General features: G+C 34.2%; 4 protein-coding genes and 1 long non-coding RNA gene across 10 annotated transcripts in view; 3 read left to right on the top strand and 2 right to left on the bottom strand.

Annotated features, from left to right (window-relative positions):
- Window positions 1-1,889: 1,889 nt before the first annotated feature.
- Window positions 1,890-4,536, bottom strand: LOC122636590 (protein TAPT1 homolog). Its single transcript, XM_043827964.1, has 7 exons — window positions 4,197-4,536; window positions 3,882-4,036; window positions 3,717-3,814; window positions 3,282-3,616; window positions 3,054-3,151; window positions 2,769-2,984; window positions 1,890-2,662 (listed from the first exon to the last, which is right to left on the bottom strand). Exons 1-7 carry the CDS (start codon window positions 4,369-4,371, stop codon window positions 2,075-2,077), a joined length of 1,665 nt encoding a protein of 554 aa, XP_043683899.1. The 5' UTR covers window positions 4,372-4,536; the 3' UTR covers window positions 1,890-2,074.
- Window positions 4,537-4,573: 37 nt separating this feature from the next.
- On the top strand, window positions 4,574-11,415 carry LOC122636588 (vacuolar protein sorting-associated protein 54). Of its 3 annotated transcripts, none has more exons than XM_043827958.1 (14): window positions 4,574-4,711; window positions 4,921-5,191; window positions 5,417-5,795; window positions 5,877-5,979; window positions 6,056-6,219; window positions 6,292-6,491; window positions 6,560-6,745; window positions 6,825-6,951; window positions 7,056-7,310; window positions 7,450-7,872; window positions 7,944-8,224; window positions 8,297-8,514; window positions 8,611-8,827; window positions 8,898-11,415. In XM_043827958.1, exons 2-14 carry the CDS (start codon window positions 5,094-5,096, stop codon window positions 9,157-9,159), a joined length of 2,913 nt encoding a protein of 970 aa, XP_043683893.1. In that variant the 5' UTR covers window positions 4,574-4,711; window positions 4,921-5,093; the 3' UTR covers window positions 9,160-11,415. The 3 variants fall into 3 exon arrangements, 2 of the variants coding, with proteins under 2 accessions (XP_043683893.1, XP_043683894.1); XR_006328988.1 differs by lacking the exon at window positions 4,574-4,711 and having other exon boundaries at window positions 4,933-5,191; window positions 8,898-9,215; window positions 11,162-11,415; XM_043827959.1 differs by lacking the exons at window positions 4,574-4,711; window positions 8,297-8,514; window positions 8,611-8,827 and having other exon boundaries at window positions 4,933-5,191.
- On the bottom strand, window positions 11,095-13,561 carry LOC122636594. 3 transcript variants are annotated; one of them, XR_006328991.1, is made up of 4 exons: window positions 13,424-13,561; window positions 12,733-13,324; window positions 12,442-12,624; window positions 11,095-11,777 (listed from the first exon to the last, which is right to left on the bottom strand). It is a non-coding gene; the product is annotated as an uncharacterized LOC122636594 (long non-coding RNA). The 3 variants fall into 3 exon arrangements; XR_006328990.1 differs by having other exon boundaries at window positions 13,131-13,324; XR_006328992.1 differs by having other exon boundaries at window positions 12,442-12,604; window positions 13,131-13,324.
- On the top strand, window positions 11,696-14,402 carry LOC122636591 (cytoplasmic dynein 2 light intermediate chain 1). 2 transcript variants are annotated; one of them, XR_006328989.1, is made up of 8 exons: window positions 11,696-11,799; window positions 12,083-12,200; window positions 12,264-12,365; window positions 12,453-12,776; window positions 12,856-13,013; window positions 13,102-13,374; window positions 13,505-13,594; window positions 14,063-14,402. XR_006328989.1 is itself a non-coding variant. In XM_043827965.1 (8 exons), exons 1-7 carry the CDS (start codon window positions 11,783-11,785, stop codon window positions 13,574-13,576), a joined length of 1,035 nt encoding a protein of 344 aa, XP_043683900.1. In that variant the 5' UTR covers window positions 11,696-11,782; the 3' UTR covers window positions 13,577-13,594; window positions 14,063-14,402. The 2 variants fall into 2 exon arrangements, 1 of the variants encoding a protein (XP_043683900.1); XM_043827965.1 differs by having other exon boundaries at window positions 13,102-13,345.
- A 484-nt stretch (window positions 14,403-14,886) lies between these two features.
- LOC122636589 (protein numb) overlaps window positions 14,887-21,453 on the top strand; it is a 45,033-nt gene continuing 38,466 nt past the window's right edge. Inside the window, exon 1 of the mRNA XM_043827963.1 lies at window positions 14,887-15,217. The gene's annotated coding sequence lies outside the window, so the exon portion shown is untranslated. The remainder of the gene's footprint in view (window positions 15,218-21,453) is intronic.

The following is a 21,453-nucleotide window of genomic DNA, read 5'->3' as shown; positions in this document are numbered from 1 at the left end:
TGGAAACACTCTGTGATATAATCGTTAAATTTCTTATCGATTTTTAATGTATAGTATTTATATAAATAAAAATAAAAAGCTTTTATAATGAGAATTAATTTAAAAAATACTAAATGTGTTCTGTGTAATATATTTAAATTTCGTAAAAAAATGAATAGTTTATACACTTAATTGTAATTGTGTATTCGGTAAAAAGTAAAGAATAAAATATAATTTGTTTATGAATGATATTCGTGATTGTTTACCGTACACATAAATTTCCAACTATGTCTAGTTGACAATAGAAGAATTCGTAGTTCTAGGATGCAATTTATGCGATTATTATGTAAAACTTAACATCTTCGATTTTCAGTAAATATTTATCATTGAATGAAATAAAAGTCTTATGCATCAATAGTCCTTATTCCGATGATGTCGATTACTAATTACACGTCAACAATAAATGTTGAAAGAATCCACATTAAATTCATTACTGCAAAATTACAAATGCTTCCCCACGTGCTGGTTTCGATCTATTTGTATAAAAATATGGAAACGTTAAAAATATGATATACGAAATTAAAAACTATCTAAACGGATATCTTGCTACATCAAACTGTGAAAATTAATCATTTCGATTTGATATCTGTAGAAACAAACCTCGTAAAAGTGAAAATATGTTTGTAAGGAAAATGTTCGTGCGCCCGCATGCGATTATTTTTCATACAAATGTATATTATTTTCGATGTTAATACGAGGAAAGTATTAATTTTGAAGTTTCTGCTTTTAGAAAGAGAGAGTAACCATCCGATTCGTTCAAAGGTCCGTTTTTGTTGACAATACATGTAGACAAAAAACGCGAGATCAAATTTATAAATTATTGGAATTTTAAGTTAAGGTTATTTTAATAAAATATTTAACCGCATAAAAAGTGTTAACAAATGAAGAAAGAAGTTTATAAGAAGAACGATATTAAATTTATACAGAATAAAGATAAATCCATATAAAAAGAAATCGATATGAAAAAGCAGTAAAGCGTGACGAGATGGTGGAAAAAGGTACATGAAAGAACGGATCTGAAATTTTTTATCAAAACACGTATAATGAATATCTCGCGATTGTATGTACTATTGTTTGGAGATTAGTTAGATTATTATTATTATGTTATATTATATATTAGTTATTTTTAGTCAGATATATTACATATACACCATACATTGTCCAAACGAATATAAAATAATTGCAAAATTATAAATTATTTAAGGTTAAGGCTATCCATCACTCATTGTTTTATGATGGTTGCGCTAACAATGAGTACAAGCATAATTTTTTAATCATTTTAACGAACGAGATCATTTTAAGCATGAAGATTCAACCTTTTCGAACTTTCGAAAAGCTTCATTTTCTTTGAAAAAATCGTGTCAACAAATGTTCTTTCGACAATAGCTTCTGCATAAAAGTAAGGCGTTAAATTAAAATAGAATAAAGTTTCGAGATACGTTCAACCGTTTAATTAATATCACAAATATTATTATTCCAATATTGTCGCCCCCCTTTTTTTTTTAGTTTTACTTTAATGTCCTGAATAATACATTTTTGAAAGATGCATAAACTATTCGCGCGCATAATCACAATTTTGAAAAACACAATTTTTTAACACGGTATCTTTCGATAAAAAAATAAAGCTTTTTCAAAAATTCGAGAAAGCGGGGTCCCTCGTCTTTAAAATGAGACCTCGTTTATCAAAATCAGGTCAAAAATTACGTATGTTCTCATCGTTGGCGTAAACCAGAGTTGATGAATAGCCTTAAGTGCGGGATATTATAGTTTGTAACAATAAAATAATTGTTACGAATATAATAAACAAGATAGGATAAACATTATTTGGATCTATAATAAAATAATATGTGTTAAAGTACCTTCGAATTTTATTTCTTTTTCTATTTTTTTAAATACTTATATTTAATTCATATCATAAAAAACCTGAGAATAACATGTACACACACATAAGTATGTCTACATATATGTATACAGAGCTATTTATATTATTTACGAACAAAAAAGTTTTGAGCTACAATTATACTAAGAAAAGCTGTCATTGAGGAAGTAGAGGTTCACTTCCACTTCTTAAAAAGTTTTTAACTGGTGACGCAACTTTAGCCGAGTTGTCCTCAGATCTGTCCAGCTCGTCTGTATCATCTGATTTAAGTAGAGCATCGTTAAGACATACATTGTTCAAACTGACAGCACTATTTGAAAATATAGCTGTTGCCAAATTTGGATCTTTTATATCTGCACTTGATTTATTGAAATTCTGTATCAGTGTTTCTTCACCCATCTCATTTTTATTTGAATGTGCATGCGAAGATATTAAATCACATGCTCTACCCAAGATAATTAGACTGTTTAATATACGTAAAGCTACAAGTATGAGATATGCTAATATTAACAAAATGAAATTTGCTGGTCTTGCGGATGGTGTTAATGTTGTACATAGTACTCTGCCCATAGCAACACTAAGGGGTAATGGGATAAAGCCCATTCTCCGAGCTATCAAATCCGATGGATCAGAAAATGCTGTTTTTTGTCTCGTTTGAGCCATATCATAAGCCAAACTAACTGTGTAATCCCTATAGACAGTTGAGCTTAGCTCGTTAAAACGAGTGATGAATGCATGCTTTACCTTTACACACAAACATGGTATTTATATTAGTTCTAGATAAATAAATGAATAGAAAATATATATACATATATATTTCATGTATCATAATCATATTTTATATACAAACCCAGTCAACAAGAACTTCTGCTAATAGCAACATTACGCAATCAGGTAGTAGCACAATTAACCTATCAGCTCGCCATGCATACTCCTTCATTGTTTGCAATGTAACTGCTAACAGTAACATGGTTAAGTGAAAACGCTCCCTGACATCGGCACAAGATAATTGAAACAAATTATTCTTGTCAAATTTCTTGAAAACAGAACCTTTTAATTCAACAAACTGAAAGCAATATTCATTTTATTTATATAAATTATTTTTAAAGGGAATAAATATTTACAGATAACTTACATTATTAGACATCATTATTGTAAGAAGAGCTTTGTTGCTGCTATTTATAGCTACATTTAAAGTAGTTGCTTGGAACAGCACCAGTATACTATGCAGCACTGTATGCGTAATAAAAAATTTAGTCAAGGTATCTTATAAATCTTTTTACATCATAGAAAGTACAAGAATATATTATGATATAAAAAATATTTTATCATTTGTTTCGAATCAGTATTATAAGAAGGATACACACATAAGCAAGAGCAAACAGGAGATGTGGCAATGTTCCCAAGTGTTGAGAACGAGTTGATCGTGTCCGAGAACGCGGTTCTGTGGCAGTCCAAAGTAATGCATCTATCGTATCTTGACCAAATGCACTAAAAAGTCGATCTCCTACTTCTAACATATTGTAAAAAATATATAATTTTATTACTGATTGACTTTTAACTACATGATACATCATTGATGTGTCCACTTTCCATGTGGCTGCCCAGCAGCCTAGTACTACCACCCCCTTTAATAAATCACATACTTCAGCTGGCCTCAAAAGTCTTTCTTTTCTTTTGGCACGAAGTTTTTTACTTCTGCAAATTGAATAGGATAACGACATTTATTGTTATTTCTAATATAGGATAATGCATCTATACGGAATTATTTATAAATAAAAAAGATACGTATATTTACCCCAAACAATGCCAAAGGGGTCTTGTAGCTACGGCCCATAATGCCATAATAAATCTTAATGGTAAAAATGTATAGACAAATAAAAATGAATCTGCACACTGTAAAATAGATATTATTACTTGCGCTTAATTTATATTAAACAATTTGTGGAACATCATTCTGTACCTGAAGAAAGCCATAAACCATGAATTTTTCAACTTCTCTAGGAATTTTCATAAACGAATAAATCTTTTCTCTTCTCGCAGAAAATCTTTCTTCGTCATATTCCAATTGATATCCTCTGGTTAATTCTGTCTGTACAAATTGTATCAAAGACACACCTAGTAATACGATCGAAAAATGTTATTATGATAAAACATTTTATTCTTATTACGTGTACGAACAAAATTATTTATTATGATTCGATACAAAAATGTTTTTAATATTTTTAATTATTACAAAGCTCCTTCAAATACTTTATATGGTGTATCCGTACAGTACCTTTTTTTCTCGTAATATCTTGATTATTGAATTGTTGCGAATCTGTCTGATTTGTATCTAAACTTTCAATACGATTGCTTGGACATTTGGGAATTTTTTTAAGACCTTGAAATCTAATGTATTTTCTATCTGCATAACCTTCCAGTTTTAGTGTATTCTCTTGTTCGCTGTCCATATTCTTTGATTTATATTCTCTCAAGTACAGTGTCGACGTATAGTTGTCAAATCATTCATAACCTCAAAGTAGACAGCGTTTTGCCATGGAAATCGTATATTACGGAACGTTCACGATAGATGTACGGATATATATACTGATATTGTGCATTATTGTTAATTTTATGTTAATTATTTAGAAAAAAAAAAAAGAAAAAAAAATTAAACTATCGAATTCAATCGAATTTAATCGAATTGTAATCGAGAAACACTTTCATAAGTTCTATGATTGCTGCTATTATTTCTGGTGAATTGTCGATAACATAGAGCACGACGTGTAAATGGCAGAACCCTAACGTTTAGTAAGTTTTGTTATTGAAACTTATACATACATACATATATATTTACATTGCTTGTCTTGCTCTGATAAACATTATCGGCATGTTTGTCTTTTTCATTCGAGTCAGTGAGAGAGAATGTTGGTGAGGGGGAAGGAGAGGGTTGGAAGAGGAAGAGGGAGAGAGAACGAGCGAGCCAATAGTTGGAGTATTACGATAATCGTGTTTTTCAGTTGGACAACTTGAAACGTATTCGCGTGAAACGTATGTAACTGAGGACGTGTACTGCATACGTTAAATAGTTGTACGTACGTATGTATAATGTCGGTGAAGAGCGTTCGATGACATAAAGGAAGAAATTAATCACGGCGATGTTAAACAGATTAGTTAAGACGATAGATGTAAAATGGCGAAAATCGTAGTGACATCCGAATCGGTGTCTACGATTTTAGTATGTGAATATTGTACTAACCTCACGTTTAAACACATTCAAGATTTTATTAGGTGGGTCCATTTGTCCAATGTCCTTTTGACGTTATCTGTCATTATAATATATTTATTATATTATTTCACATATGATTAAATACTGTCCATTCATGTTTGTAATATATATTTTTAACATTTTTATCTTATATAGATTTTGTTATTATAATAATAATTATTTTTCCATATCAATTCGTGTTTCTTTTTACTTAGTATTTGCAATAATTTGCATTTATATATTTTTAGACACTTGAGAGATCAACATTGTTCTAGAGAAGGTGGATCGTATGTGTGTTTGTATGGTTATAATGGAGTATGTACTAGTCTTCCAGTGGAAGGTGTTTCGGATAAAGATTATGTAGCCCATGCAACAAAGCATGCAACGATGCAGCACCAACGTAAAAGTAATGGTCAGTTGCTAGAGCCTGGCTCAACTTGGACCGTTTATTCGGCTATACAAAATCTACCTGCGGTGTTAAATGATCCATTTAAAGGAAAACAAAGTAATTTCTTTACTCGTACATGGGGCGATGGGTTTGTAGAAAAAGTGGACATTCCAAAAAGTCCTTACCTTCCCGAAGTTACTATGCATCACTTTGAAATATATCTGAAAAAAATTACACGTGTAAGCAAAAAAGTTTTCATTTGAACTTTGTCTTATTTGACATAACCGTATTGTAGATTAATTTTTTGTCTCTATTTGTAGAGATACCGTAAACACTCACGGATGATTTGTAGTGTGACCAGACCAACTACTCCAAATGAATTATTACAGAATTTACCAAATTTAAAAAGAGTTAAATCACTGGGTAACTAAAATACTTTCAATCTATAAAAATACATTATTGTATATTTGTACATTATACATTATCGTATATATTTCAGATCGAAGTCAATTTGATTTGTCAAATATTCCAAAAATATTTTTAACACCAAATTTAGATCTTTCACAAAGAGAAAATTTTGAAGCTGTATTTCCATTTGCGAAGGATGGCCTACTAGATAAGGAATACAACGTAGTGTCGCATGTTAAACAGATGCAAGAGAAGGTGAACTGATAAATTCTAATTACGTGTATACACAGATGACAAATACTTAATAATTATAAAATGTTATTTCAGCTAACTCACTATTTAGATACCGTAGAAGTTAGAATAGCAGAACAGGTAGCCTCTAAATCTCAAGCATTCTTCAATGCAATGACCTCTCATGATGCTTTAATGGAGCAGCTGTCTCAAACTATCACTGTATTAAAAGCGTTAAGAGAAAACATCCACCAAGTTGACAAATATCTAGTCAAAGATTCTTTGAGAGTTTTGCAGTAAGTAAAAATTTTTCTGCATTTTATCCCAGTATTGGGATTTTGAATTTTGTATTTTTTTCTATTAGATTGGAAAGAGCTCGGACGAATCGATTTTTAGTACATGAAAAATTGAAACTGATGGCAACGGTACATCAAAGCCAACCAATGATACAATTATTACTTTCTACACCAGACTATGTTGCAGCATTGGATCTTATATCTACGACACAAGAGATTTTACTGCAAGAATTAAATGGAGTGCATAGTTTTCGGTGAACATTATGACATAACTTTTATATTTATTCAATTTATATTAAGTTTAAATATCATTTTAATTCAGTTTATCTTCAGGCATTTGAGTTCTCAGTTAACGGAAATGGAAAAACTTGTCGATAAAATGCTTACAACAGAATTCCAAAAATATGCTACCGCAGATTTGAACAGACCATTAGGCGAAGAAGATATTGTGTTGGATGCAGTAAGTACATGTTACTTTTCAAAAAGTATTTTAGCTTTAGTGAGTAGCAAACAATCTATCGTCCATCTTCCCAGTGAGATCATTTGTACATCCTCAACGAACAGGATAAACTTGTTTCCATCATTTCTGGACTACTGCGTCAAAAACATTTTCACTTTGTGGATACTTACAAAGAGGAGGCTGTGACTACTGTGAGAGCTATAACAAAGCAAAGAGTTATAGAAGCTCTTGCAGCAAGCGATTGTTGCAGTGATCAACAAGCAGCAGCTCTTGAAGTAGGTGGTCTTTCCCATGCAGAAAGGTTGACCTTGCTTCACAGTACAATATATTCTCTTACAAAGTTGCTAGTGCGCGTCAAGGTAAGATATTTTTAGAATGTAAGAATATCTTTACGAATAATATTATATTGTAATTTATTTACATTAGGATATACGCGCGCGTGCGTGTGTGCATCTATTTACTTGTTTATTTATTTATTTATTTATTTATTTGATATAGGCTGTTCATGATGTAATGCGTGACACTGCAGACCTATCTGCTGGACGTACAGTCGATGGTTCATACGATGAATCTATGCCTGATCGTTTGTTGACACAAGATGAACATGTTCGTGTAACTACAAAACTCACTGATATGCTTATATCTGTCTGTGATTACTGCCATGAACGTCTGGGAAATCTGCTTTCCGCAGGTACAAACGAAAAAGATAAGTTGCAAAATGAGAAAGATAATATGCCTGAAAGTTCATTAAATAAGATTGAAGATAAGGAAAATCATACTCCAATTGAAAAAGCATCTTGGTTAAGTGATAGAGCGACGACAACTCAAGTTTGTCAGTTAGCAAATATAGTAGAAGAATTTACAGAAGTATGTGAAAAATTTTGTGGTAAACAGTGTACTGCATTGCGATCTGCATTTAAGGTAGAAGATTTTTAAATAGATCGTTTTCTTTCTATAATTACGATATACAAAACTGCTAATATTTTTTGAAGGCACAAGCAAGCAAGTTTGTACAAAAATTCCATACAGAACGTAAAACAAGACTTACTCTCTTATTAGAATCAGAAAGATGGAAACAAGCTGATGTTCCACCAGAATTTCAATCGTTGGTAACATACATTTATCAAGAAAATAAATTTCCCCGTGGCTCATTGAAACGCGATGATGAGGTAAAAAATGATATTACAGAATCGTTTATTATAGTAGGAGAAGAAAGATTTGCAGTTGTTGCTACTGCTTTAATGCTGATACAAATGATACACGAATATTGCAGGTAAGTCTATGATTTTTTTTAACAAATAAATATTATAATAAATATATAATTCATAATGTCGTATATTTATAGAACTAGCAGTGAGTTAGTAGCATTGTCAGGAACTATTGGACGGCAATTAGCAGAATTATTACGGCATTATAATTCTCGGTGTTGTCAACTTGTTTTGGGTGCTGGGGCGATGCAAGTTGCAGGCTTAAAAACTATAACAAGTACAATTCTTGTATTGGCGGCACGTAGTCTGAAACTTATTTTGTGGTTTATGCCATATATTAAAAAACATTTTCAAGGTACAACGATGAATAATAATAGTAACAGTCTCTAATTTTAGCAATATTTAATTTACTGTAATTATAAATTAATTAAATTTAATCCTTCATATTTAGAACTTGTTGAACAAAATCCTAGCCGCGGAGTTGTAGGTATGCCAAGCGTAAGTGGTGGAGTGGCATTATTAGATAGCGTAGAAAGGGATATAAGGGCCCATATAAGAGAGATTGAAGGAAAAATTTTAACTATTGTTGACAATTTACTAGGAGGTCAAATATCAAAATGGAATGCAAGGCCACCTGTACCATCGAAATCATTTAGAAATATTTCTAGGTAAATTCAATAAAGTCAACAGGTTGTACATCGTTTATCAATACAATTTGTTATCATTTCTTATTTACAGTTATCTCATAAAGCTTCATGAAGCTGTCTCTGGGATTTTACCACCGACTGAAGTCGAATCACTTTATCGTACGGTAAATACGTCATTTAAAGAAAAACTTAGGGAGCAATTAGTAAAAATGAATATAGTGAATAATGGTGGTCCACAACATGGGGTGGTTACTTTAGAACTGACGTTTTATCTTGAAGCATTAAGAAAATTGAAGGTTTTACCAAGCGAAGAATTAAATGATGATTGGATGAGTGATATATGGACTAGATAACATGCAGAGCGTGTAATATATTGCATAATAGAAGCATTGAAATACTATAGAAAAAGGTGACTAATTTGTACAATTGTCTTCCTCCATACCAATTACAGAATTAATATATCTGAAAAACATCAATTATATGGAGGTGATAATGAAATATTGCTTGCACTGAACTTTTTCACTTTTGCACTTAACTATCTTATACTAAAAAGAACTATGTTCAGTGTATTTTTCAAGGGTTGTAGAAGACGAATTACTATTCTCTTTAATTTATGCTCATAAAAATGATAAGCAACAATTTTATGAATGAATGAAATGATGAACTATCTTAAAGACACGACTAACTAAAACAATACAAATAATCATAGTTTTTAAAAATGATGTTCACGACATTCGCTGTTTATATTCTCGTATTAAAGAAGTAGTTTTAATGGTAGATTTGATTATACATATTTTATGTCTGTTAAGCATTTCTACCTACCATAGTGTTCAAAGCATTGTGTCATAGGACAAATATAAAACAAAATATTGTGTAGATCGAAAGATATAAATAGTAACAAGTATCGTTAAATATCCGCCTATAAGCATTCTCATTTTTCCATCGAATAATAAATTATTGCCCTGATTTAGGACTGAATATACAATTTTTTTAATCAAATAATAATATTTATATAAAAAGAAAAAGGGAAAAAAGATACAATCAACGTGTTGATATTGTCAATATGATCATTTCTAAGTCATTTTTGTCTGTTATCATCATCATCATCATCATCATCATCATCATCATCATCATCATCATCATCATCATCATCATCATCATTATATAAAAATTATTATTATTATAAAAATGCTAATGTATGGTGTCTTGCCTGTTTTCGTTTTTTAGTATTTGTGTGCAATATCTGGAAGGAAAATATAAAAAAGAAAAAAAAAAGTATTTATTAAGAGTAAGCATTTAATATTATTATAAGAATCTTTAGATAATTCGCGTATAATTTTTTCATAGTATTCTTTTGGTAATGATTCTCAAGTTTAATGTCTCAAGTTCGATTTCAATTAAAGAGAGCACCTTCTATTTAATTCAATTATCTCTGCATTATGTTCATTCCCATGATGTAATGTCACAATTTAGTTTATTATAATTAAGATTATAAATAAGATTAATTGTGCTGTAGATGGACCAAGAGCTAGGCACTAAATTGTAAATTATACGTATACTATCTATGTACTTAATGGGCAAGATAAAGTACGTTGTTTTCGAACGAACATTTCCTAAAAGTATATATGAAAAGTATTAACAAATTTAAAAATTTGTGTCATGATGCTTCTGAGATGTTCATTTATAAATCTGTATACTTATAAATATATAATCAAACCGATTTTTTCTCGGTACTTGTTGCTAACCGTTCGAACTATCATACATTACATTAAATTCTAAAGGAAGATAATATTTAATACATCCTTAAAACGTTATTTTCGTATAATATTTTTGTGTATACAATTTTCATTGTAACAAATACGAAGAGATCTTATATTAACAAGGGATTATTCATTGTCCAAGTTATTCGCTGAATTAACTAACAATAGATTTTCTGTGGTTCTTGTATTTTTGGATTCGTATAGCGAATAGAGAAACACACACAATATCGTGCTTTTAATTTTATTTATAGTGATTGGTGTTAAGAAAGATCGATTGACTACACGTGTTATTTTTATTACGCTCGTGCTCGAAAATGTTTCAAATATTTACGAAGGTTTTTAATTACCACACAATATCTAAAAAGACGTATCTTTTATTTATATAGAAATATGTCAACGAATTCAATTATTCTTATTGTAATGCTTCTTCGAGTAGATGCTAATCGTCAATTGCGAGTCATACATTCCATTGTCTCCTTCGTATAATCGGATGTGTATATACAAAAATTAATGAATCAAAGAAATAAATGAAGCAATCGATTGTATTTTATTTTATGCAAAGAAAGTTTATAAATATTGAATTTTATGTACAAAGTATCATTTAGCTGCGAAGGAAAATTTTCTTGAATCAATTGATGAGAAAAGAAAAAACGATCTATTCAAAGCTGGTCACCATTTAAAAATATCCTTATGGATTTCTTCACCAAGACTGATGATCTGCATTAGGCCATAGCACGTACGAATCGGTTGTTTCTATCTAGGAAGGGTGAAATATTTACATGTAATTAAAATGTACCTTATATAATGTATTGCGAAGGCTATATAAAAAAACGAATAGTATAAAGTCTACTACGATTTATTTTATTTATGTATTTTAATGCGTTTACAACTCTCTATGATTCTCTAAATTGAGAATTTTACTTTTACATTTACTTCAAAACTCGAAAATGCGATGATCATAGTCTTAATGATCGTAGATCCGATCTCGATTTAAATTCTAACTAGAAAATAATTCGTTGATCATAAATAGATTTTCTTCGGATAATATGCATTCGTGTATTCGCGTAAATGCAAACTATGCGACATGACTAGCTTTCCCTCGTCGTCATGGATACATCGAAGAAAACAAAGTTAATCGGGACTGCTAGAGGAACGAGCACGTGAGCATCTGTCATTTTCAAGGTGTTTTCTTTACGTTCGACATTTACGACCTTAAATGGCATCAAAAGTTTCGTGAGTATTACTTCTTTACTCTTTGTTTTTTTTTGTTCTTTTTTTTTTTTTTTAATTTAAATTTTATCGTTTATTCTATAAGTTAAAGTCGTATTAAAAGAATCAAGGCGAACGATCAAAAGTTTCATTATTTCGATCTTCGTATTACATTCATTCAAAAATATTCATTCTTTAGATACTTTCATTTTTTCCCTATACATAGTATTATACTTTCAGCGAATGTTACATCATGTTTTGTTTACAATCGCGAAAATTTTGTTTACTATTACGAAAATTATTTTAGCGGAGAAAATGATAGGGAATCAGCGTTGCGCGTTTCAATGGAAGAAGAAAAAAATCGTAAGACGGATCCTAAGGAGACTCACGAGAGGTCAATTATCATCGTTGGTAGTAAAAGCGTTGTAGGTATAAAAATATAACGATTTTAACGAATATTTCGCGTAATATTGCATGATTTTGTTAAGGGGAAAACTACGATGATAAATCGATTTCTTGAAAAAGACGAAAAACCGAAGCCAACGATCGCAATGGAGTATTCCTTTGGACGAAAAGCTGGTAAGAGTTTAGTAAGTATTATCCTTATCAAGAAATTGTTGCCGTGGAATGTGCGAAATTAAAAAAAAGAAAAAGAAAAGAGAACACTTACGATTTAGGTGAAAAACATAGTCCACGTGTGGGAAATTGGCTATGTAGCTTCTTCTTTGATTTCCGCCGCTATGAGTGGATCGGCCTTAACCCATTCGCCGCATCACACGGCGCTCTTGATAATGCTGGATTTATCGAAACCGGAAGTATTATGGATCACCTTCGAGGAGATATTATCGGCTATACGAAGTGCGTTAAAAATGAGTTACAATTCGAAACTCATTAACGAGATGATCGAGTATAGAACGAGCGAAAGGAAGAGCGTGGAAAAAATGATCGATCTCTTACCCCTTAAAACGTTTATAATTGCGGGAAAGTACGATGAATATCAGGTAATCTACGATGTGAATTGTTCCTTTCGTGCATTATAATTTATATCATTCGTTCCATCGTTTTTGATCCGAAACAAAGGATTTCGACTTAGACAAGAAGGAGATAATAGGAAAAACTTTACGAGGAATTGCTCACAGTTTAGGAGCAGGACTCCATTATTATTCTTGCAAGGAAAAGATTCTCTTACGGAAAACCAAAGATTTGTTATCTCATATCGGATTTGGAGCCGTTCTCGCGTAAGTTAATTTCATCGTATTAACGAATTTTGGATTTTGATGATCTGTTTCATGGTTAACATCTTCTTTACTTCTTCGTAAAATGCAGAGAAGGAAAGTTTACGAGCTACGACAAACCTCTGATTATATCGCCCGGTGCGGATTCCTTCTCGTCGATCGACTCGCAATTGCCTTATTCGAGACCATCCATGATTTTAGACACCATTAAGCAGACGTTCGTGCTACGTGTACCGCAAATAACGAGAAACGACGAGTCTGCTTTAGAAGACCCAAGTAACGATCCAAACTTCAACGAGCCGATTATCGATAAACTGAAAGTTCAAAGAGAAGAGGTACATTTAGGATTTATCGTAAGACAGGTGTATATATTTAAATGAAGTTAACTCGTTAGATCCTACAATGAAATTTACAAGTTCCTTCGAAAAGTTCTTTAATGATTTTGTACAAGGGTACGAAATTATTTTTAATCGTTTCAAATCAATTTCACTTAGGAAATTAGCATTCTTCTCGACGATATGCTGAACAGTCGAACACAACAAATTCCCATTCCTGATCCGGTTTAAATAGCATTCGAACGATCGGTAAGAGTTACGACGAATCTGCATTCAATATGTATACATCAATGATAAATATAATGTCTCTTTGTATCTTTTTATAGTAATGTACACATCGAGAAGAGACGGTTCTGTATGCAGAGGAGTGAAAAATTTGCAATTCTTCGTTAAATACAAAACTTTTCATTGAATACAATTTTATAAAAAGTAATATCTATAATCGATTTGCACACGAGATCGTTCACACGCTGTACAATCCAAAAAATTCCGAATGGCGAGCGATTACGTAACGGATGTTGACAATCACGTACGTCATTGTAAATGGTAGAACAATCGATCCAACGATACTTCGCGTATATGCGTGCGTGCGTGTGTGTGTGTGTGTGTGTGTGTGTGTGTGTGTGTATGTGTGTATATATATAGATACATTCTCGCCGTAGACCTGTAATAATCTTTTTACTTCGTTGGATCGTACGTATACACGTACATAAATAGGTATGCGTATAAATGAGGGTAGTCGGTGAAGAAGGTGCAATGTCTCGGGGCAGTTTAGGAGTTAATGGGTCAACGAGAAGATCGTGAACCGGTCGTGAGCGAGAAGCGGTTCGCGGCGCTCGAAGATCTTGCAAGGTCTCGTTTGATATATCGAAAGGAGAAAGAGTAAGAAGGAGAAAAGGCGGGGGGGGGGGGAGGGAATGGAAGAGAAAGATAAAAAAATTGCATGACTCTGTTAAATCTAACAATTGATAATTGTATAAAAATCATATGAAAGAATAATTTTGTTTTGTAATTATATATTACTATGTAGAGATTTGAACGTCAATAAGAAACTAGTAAATTGTATTAAGTACGAGGAGAGGAAGAGAGAGAATTCGCGCAGACGCATTGACCGTCGATGCGTTTAGCTCCCTCCGTGTGACGCGGTCTCGGTCCGAGCCGCAGAAAGAGTTTAGCGGCGTCGGCGTCGGTGGCGGCGGCGTCGTCGTCGGCGCGGCTGATAAGAGCCGACAGTAGGAACGGCGACGCGTGCGCGGCACGGTACGGTGCGCTTGCGCTTAGGAAGCCTTGGATCGCCGCACTCGACCCGTGCTTTCGAGACCGATAGCGACCGAGAGAGCGCGAGAGTTGCCTTCGTGAGTTGACTTGGCATCCCTACGAGAACGAGGCGCTAGTCTACTACTCTCTTTGACGAGAGAAGACCGCGAAAGAGGAGCTGGAGGAGGAGGAGGAGAAGGAGGAGAACTTTGCGCGGCGTCGTCGTGCCCTCTCCGCTCTCTCTTTCTCTCTCTCTCTTTTTCTTTCTTTCTCCTTCTCTCTTTCTCTCTCTTTTTCTCCTCCCCCCTCTTACGTTCGTCAGTGAAAATGCCGCTTCGATAGAACCTCGCGCGTGTCCTGTGGTCTCCCTCTTTCTCTCTCTTTTTTCGTTCTCTCTTCTTCGATTTTGGATCGAGTTCTACTCGATCGAACCTCCCTATTTCTTCCTTCTTTTTTCTTCTTTTTTCTACGTTTCTCTTTTCGTTCAAACTTCTTTCCACGTTCCACTCTGTTTTACCTGTCTTCCGTACCATTCTTTTTCCTTCGAGTGCGCCGAGATCGGATCTATTACGACGACACCACGAGGTTACAGCGCGCGAGTGAGTCCTTACACAGGTGAGTCAATGCTTCTCTGATAGGAATGATTACGATTGAGTAATCATTCCGATAGTTTTATCACTTTAACGTTATCAGCGAGAAAACGTCTCTTCTTTGTACAAGTCATCATATCGCTGTCACTTTTGAGAATTCGCCTAGCCGGCAGCACCACCCCGTCGTTTCATCGCCACCCACTTGCGAGATGTCGTTCTCTCTCTCTCACGGTTATCGATTCCGGTGTGAACGCGCCCTCCACTGCCGACAGGTATCGTCTCTCTTCGTGCCTTCACGAATTCCTTCGACGATCTTTTCAAGGATCTTTAATCCTTCTCTACGAGAAGGACACCGATCCATTGCTTATTTCATTCTATCGCGAATCGATTTATTTTCTTTTTATTATTCTGATATTCAAAGTTTAACGTCGCGATAGAACACGATAGCACTTTTCTTCAAAAAGAATTAATCTTCCTCTCGTTTAATGGCAACGATAAAGATTACGTTGAATTAAACGAATCGATTAGTTAAATATATCTATCGCTCTAGTTATATTTCAGGACTTCTTTTCATATCTAGGTAAAGTAAGTATATACTTTGTCGAGAATAGCACAGTAATTTGTAACATGTTATAACGTTTTAGACTCGTATTCGATTAATATTAGGTCACTCGTGATCTTGTTATCACAAGTTTCGATTTTATTTATTTCTCTAATACCTAATTCCAAACAGACAGTAATGGTCAACCTATTACCTCGTTCCCAATAGCCTTCGAAGAGAGAGGGGGAGGGGGAGAGAGAGAGACAGGCAGGCAGGCAGGCAGGCAGGCAGGCAGACAGACAGACAGACAGACAGACAGAGGCAGAGCCTCTGCTTCACAGAGATTCGTGAATCTATTTGTTTTATCTCTAAATAGTAACGTAGATTAGAAACAACGGTGCCTTAAGCATATGGAGAGGAAAGAGTACGCGTCGAACCGGATGTCGCGTGCTTCTCTTTGTCACGGTTTTGGGCGCGAGGGCCAAGTACCTCGTTTTATGGTCACGCATTGCTCGCTTCACGCTTCCTCCTTCGTCTTGTAACGCGTTTTGTTTTTCACCCTTTATCTTTTACCATTCCAATCGTTTTCATTGTATTCTCAGCTGACTTCACGATTGTTTAAACATGGTGTTACGTAAAGAGTAAATCAATTCGATACACATAATTTCGTGATAATCCTAGGATACGATCGATATTTTCAATTTGACGATGATAATAGCGGGAAGATTTTAAGTATTTTTAAAAAGTTTTTTGAACTTGTCTTATTTTTTATTGAATTCTTTATAACTTATTTGTGATAACGTATTTGTGATAATTTATAACGTATCATGATTTCATTAAAGTGCAATATCACAATAGAATCTTTTTTGTAATGACATATCGACTATAATCTTGTGTATTAGTTGATGCTTCAATGCATCCATTTATTTTCAGATTGGAAAGAAATATATGTCACAAATGATTAAAGTGGAAATACCAAATACGAAATAGAAATATCAAATGATTTAATATCGAAGTGTCGTTGTCGTTCGTCATTACATTTCAAAGTTTACTCATTGTTTTCTCATCGTAAAGAAAAGAAGGTTTAGGTATCGTGGATTTTACGCTCGAACAAGCACGGATCGCGTATCGTTCCTTTCACCCACCAGTGTAAACGTTCACCACGGTGTGGGTCTGCCATTCATATCGAGGAAAATGGCCAATAAAAACACGACATTGCTCCTAGTCGCGTTCTCTGTATCTACTTCCCCGAAGAACGGGTACCTGTCCTCCTTCGTGTCGAGAACTATTCTGGTCGACCTTGGTATCTGACCAAGGTGCGATCGATCGGGACCACTTTTTTCTTTATCAATTCCATGCATTTTGCGTCGAGTCCCTTCATCGATATTTATTCTTCGTTTTATCCTAATTCCAATTATTCAGCAACGTATAAATTTGTTTCTTTAAAGTAAATTCTTTAGAAACGCTGTTATAGAGAGGAGAAAAACTCATTTTCGTTCTCATTTAGAAATAATCTCCAGACCGCTTAGACGTAGTCATCATTTTTTTAAATATCTTTTTGTCTCTCAATCGAGTTTTCAGTGGCACCTCGCTGACCTTGATCTCCCAGAGAGAGGACTGTTTTGTCGTGACGTCAGAGGTCTACCCACGCGTCGATCGCGGTAAACCGGGCTATCATTTCTGGTGGTCTCTCCCTCTTTCTCTTTCCTTCTCTCTCTCTCTCTCTCTCTCTCTCTCTCTCTCTCTCGTACTCGTTTTCGTTCTTATTCGAATTATCGATCGCAAAGAATAGCTCGACCAACAGGTTTGCGAGTGTGTGAGTGCGGGCAGGAAGTCAACAAATCTAAAGGAGAACCTGCAAGAGCTAGGGAGAATCGTGACGGAAGGTGAGCGAGCTTCAGGGTATAATATATGGACGTACCTGGTGGAGCTAGGTCAGGTCGCACCAGTTCGCGCCACCTCGCACGCCAATGCGGTTCTACTCGATCGAAGCGACAATGAGTCCGACCTTTTTACTCTCAAGATCGTTCGAGATTGAACAAATCATTGACTCTAAACCGGTCGATCTTCAGCGCGATATTTTCATTTTAAACGAACTTTGAATACTCGCGAGAAATGAAACTATTATCATTTTTATTTGTCTTTTATCTCTTACAAGATAGACATTCTTCCAGTATATTATTTCTTTCTAGTAGACCCGTTCGTTGTCTCTTACCGCTCCTTACTACTACTCTTATCGACTACCTGAGTATAATTTGCAGATAACGTAGGCGAGTAATAAGTACGTTGGTGTTTGTAAAATAAACGGTGTCTCGATCTACCGTCTCTCGAATGAGTTCTTACTTGTTCGCTTTGTTTCGTGCAGAAATAGCAAAACTTCGTTACATTTCGTGTTTTGTTTTTCCTTTAATGAAAACTGAAATTTTTGTGGGTTGATACGTCTCTGAAAAATCATAGATTCAACGTGAGATTGCAGTGTAAACGTTTTTCTTAATCAATACTACGAATGACAACAAAATGTAATTACCTACGTCATACAAAATAAAAAGTCATCTAATTTAATTACGTCGTTTAGCCGTGTTTCTCTCTCTCTCTCTCTCTCTCTCTCTCTCTCTCTCTCTATCTATCTATCTATCTATCTACCTACCCATCTGTCTATCTCTTTCTTTGTTCCTTTTTTTTCATTTATAATAAACATTCTTTTTATGAAATATATATTTATAAGCGTAGAGTTCGCCTTTCTTGATAATAATACGTCGAGTATATAAATTAAGACGTTATCAGTATGGCGTAAACCAAATGATAACACGGTGCGATAACGTTTGTTTATCTTCGATGTCGAGCCGAAGACAAGGATTTTTTTGACGGTTCAAACGAAGGTGGATCAGATTCAAGTTACGACCTACGCTTTAAGGAAAGGCGTATATTAATTTGTGTGTGGTCGTTGAAGGAAGGGAATTGGCAATGGCGTTACGAAAGAGACCGTCCGAAGATGGTAGGAAGAAAGGGCGTCAACCATCAGCGTGAACGTTGGATTGGAAAGTTTCATTAGCTACTCGATGCCTTCTCCGTATACATGTATGTACGTACGTATTATGTATGTATGTATGTATGTATGTATGTATGTATGTATACGCTTACCACATGAATCACTTCCTCTTGAGATTAATACAATATTAAATGAGAATTACGCGATAGCGAACTTGCAACAATGTTGTTTTTCCTTCCGATCTCGCAACGCCATTTCCACCGAGTTTACATATGCCAGACTTCGGTATTATTTCTGTAATCACCGTTTCCATCGACCGATATTTTGGATATTTGCTTTTCGTAGAAGCGTTTTCTGGTATTATAGATTCGTATGTAGATTCATGTCGCTCATTGTATTTACAATCGGATACATTAATAGCTCATGGTGTGGATACTTCCACCAGTTTGTCGAGTTTCCCTTTTCATACATCTTCTGAATATCCCTCTGTTTCCGTCGTATAAAGGGAAATGCCGCGCGCTTACACAATAATACATTCTTTTATAGGATAGAAACGAAGGGATATAGAAGAGATGTGGAAAGGGAAACTGGCGAGGGTACTCACCGTGCTTCGTGTTATATTAATGCACACATTAATAACACAGACAATGAAATGTATGGAACGGAATGAACCCTATGGAATTCATAGAATATGTTATTAAGATTTGCCTTCTTGTACGTTAAATTAATTGCCTAGATAATGTAATCGTACAATAATAGTAACCCTATATTTTGGATAACGAAGTTTCAGCGAAATCTGGTTCGGAAACTGTAAATAAATTGAAACGAAGCGATCGTTGAAAGAATCCCGTATCGTTGATAACGATTTCAATCGTCGTGTTAACGGTGCTTTCACACAAATTGCACGGTTAGCTCAGCCAGAGTGGAAAGCACGTACTACGACACGTGGCTGCCCGTCTCAATTGTATACCATAACGAAGCGAACGCTTGTTACCCAACGAACAATCGGTCCATTGTGTTGATTGATGTTCCAAACGTATAGTATGTGTTTTCGAATGTGCGGGATGAGTACGCTTAGGTGCCAAGGAAATAAAACTTGCAATTTACAAGTTCGATCTTTTCAAGAGAATACACGTATACTCGACGTTATCGTTATTCGAAAAAGCATTTCGTTATCTATCCAACAATTTCTTTTCTCGAAACATCTTTCTTCTTTTTGCTTGTCTTCTTTTTTATTTCAATCTGTAGCAAATATTTCAGAGGACATTTTCGTAGGAAGTAGAGCGTGTTGTTCGGTATATGGTACGATACAACGCACCAAGATTCACTGCGTAAAATTGTTCGACGCTTCGTTGGAGCCCTTCCTCCGTATCTTAAGTTTACGTTCGTTCCGACACTCCCTATTCCTTGTAATCCATATCGTTCGTGCTGGTATGTTCGCCGTTGAATCTACGAATCTATTCTCAATTTGTCAATTGAGTTCTAGCGTTTGTCGCCTTCCTTGGTATCTTTGACGAATGTACAATAGTTTCTTTTAGATATTTGAAGATACACACACACAGAGCCTACGTAAAATATTTTACATTTATCAAAGATAATTTGTAAATTCATAAGTATGAATTTTTGATATTTTCGTTGTAAATTCGTCATCGTATATCACACGAAATAGATATCGCATTTGTTGTGATCAATGTGTAATCATGATATACGGTTACACGTAACTCTTATTATCGTGTCGCTAAACTTGCAGATTCCTTTAACGATAGCGAGAAGTAGCACGACGATAAGCATAATATGATTCTCGTTTCATTTACAGAGATGAGCCAAAGTTTTGAAGCAGTCATCTGTAATAAAAATTTTATTATATTCGTTCATATTTCGAATATTATCTTCGTTTCGCGTTGTCGAAGTTATAAAAATACATTCAGCAATTGTAATGTATTAAAAAGCGCGCTCACCCCAACGTTGTTTTATTATCGAATATCGGGAATATTTTGAATGGCTCAAGTACCATTACAATAAAAGAGTAAAAGTGGTAAAAAGAGTTTGTAAAGAGCCATTTTAATGACGCCTTCACGATTTTTCGATGCGACTAATGCACTCAAGCGTATTCTTACGATAGATAATTTCAAACCGGCGATCGTTTTGACGTGATAGTGTCTTTGCTTACATATGAAATTTATTACGACATTATGCTGTGGTACTTCCTACATTACTTTGTTAGAAGGCATAGCTATTTCGTGGGGAGCTGCAATGCAGATTATTGCGGCATTAATGTAATCGCGGGGTCGCTTCCAAACGTTGATTTAAATTTTCATTTGTTTTTATGATGATGATCAAACTTTATATATAATATAATACTTTTAAACGTCGGCTTATGTTGTTTATTCGAAAGAAATGAAAACAGACTTTATGCACAGCTGAAAGAATAATTTCAAACTAAATTGAAAATATTTTACGATAATACTGTGTTTGAAACGTATCTGTATTATTACGAATGTATTTATAAAGATTACGATAGAAAAGATTTTATTAATTCTACAGGAAATTACCAAATTCAAATTAAAACGAAGAAATGGAAAAGATAATGTTTGGTCGATCGACCAAGCAAATATTTGAAACGTGCGATATTTTTTATTGCGACACACGCCCACACATGTCGAGCATGTTTTGTCCGAACGATTGTCTGAATAATAATTATTCGTTCGGGATAACTCGTACATGATAGATA

The sequence above is a fragment of the Vespula pensylvanica genome, chromosome 22 (assembly GCF_014466175.1).
Source record: "Vespula pensylvanica isolate Volc-1 chromosome 22, ASM1446617v1, whole genome shotgun sequence".
In the NCBI taxonomy this organism is placed as follows: Eukaryota; Metazoa; Arthropoda; class Insecta; order Hymenoptera; family Vespidae; genus Vespula; species Vespula pensylvanica.
Note: the sequence above shows the minus strand (reverse complement) of the source record. Positions and strands in the feature narration are given on the sequence as shown.

What these genes read in the sequence shown, in the direction of transcription:
- LOC122636590 (XM_043827964.1), bottom strand. Translation starts at nt 4,371, where the DNA reads ATGGACAGCGAACAAGAGAATACACTAAAACTGGAAGGTTATGCAGAT. An exon ending in AGATATTACGAGAAAAAAAG is followed by an intron (nt 4,037 to 4,196) that starts GTACTGTACGGA and finishes TCGTATTACTAG; the next exon opens with GTGTGTCTTTGATACAATTT. An exon ending in CAGAAGTTCTTGTTGACTGG is followed by an intron (nt 2,663 to 2,768) that starts GTTTGTATATAA and finishes TTGTGTGTAAAG; the next exon opens with GTAAAGCATGCATTCATCAC.
- LOC122636588 (XM_043827958.1), top strand. Translation starts at nt 5,094, where the DNA reads ATGGCGAAAATCGTAGTGACATCCGAATCGGTGTCTACGATTTTAGTA. An exon ending in GATTCTTTGAGAGTTTTGCA is followed by an intron (nt 6,492 to 6,559) that starts GTAAGTAAAAAT and finishes TTTTTCTATTAG; the next exon opens with ATTGGAAAGAGCTCGGACGA. An exon ending in CATTGCGATCTGCATTTAAG is followed by an intron (nt 7,873 to 7,943) that starts GTAGAAGATTTT and finishes TATTTTTTGAAG; the next exon opens with GCACAAGCAAGCAAGTTTGT.
- LOC122636591 (XM_043827965.1), top strand. An exon ending in GAAAAGCTGGTAAGAGTTTA is followed by an intron (nt 12,366 to 12,452) that starts GTAAGTATTATC and finishes CTTACGATTTAG; the next exon opens with GTGAAAAACATAGTCCACGT. An exon ending in GGATTTGGAGCCGTTCTCGC is followed by an intron (nt 13,014 to 13,101) that starts GTAAGTTAATTT and finishes CGTAAAATGCAG; the next exon opens with AGAAGGAAAGTTTACGAGCT.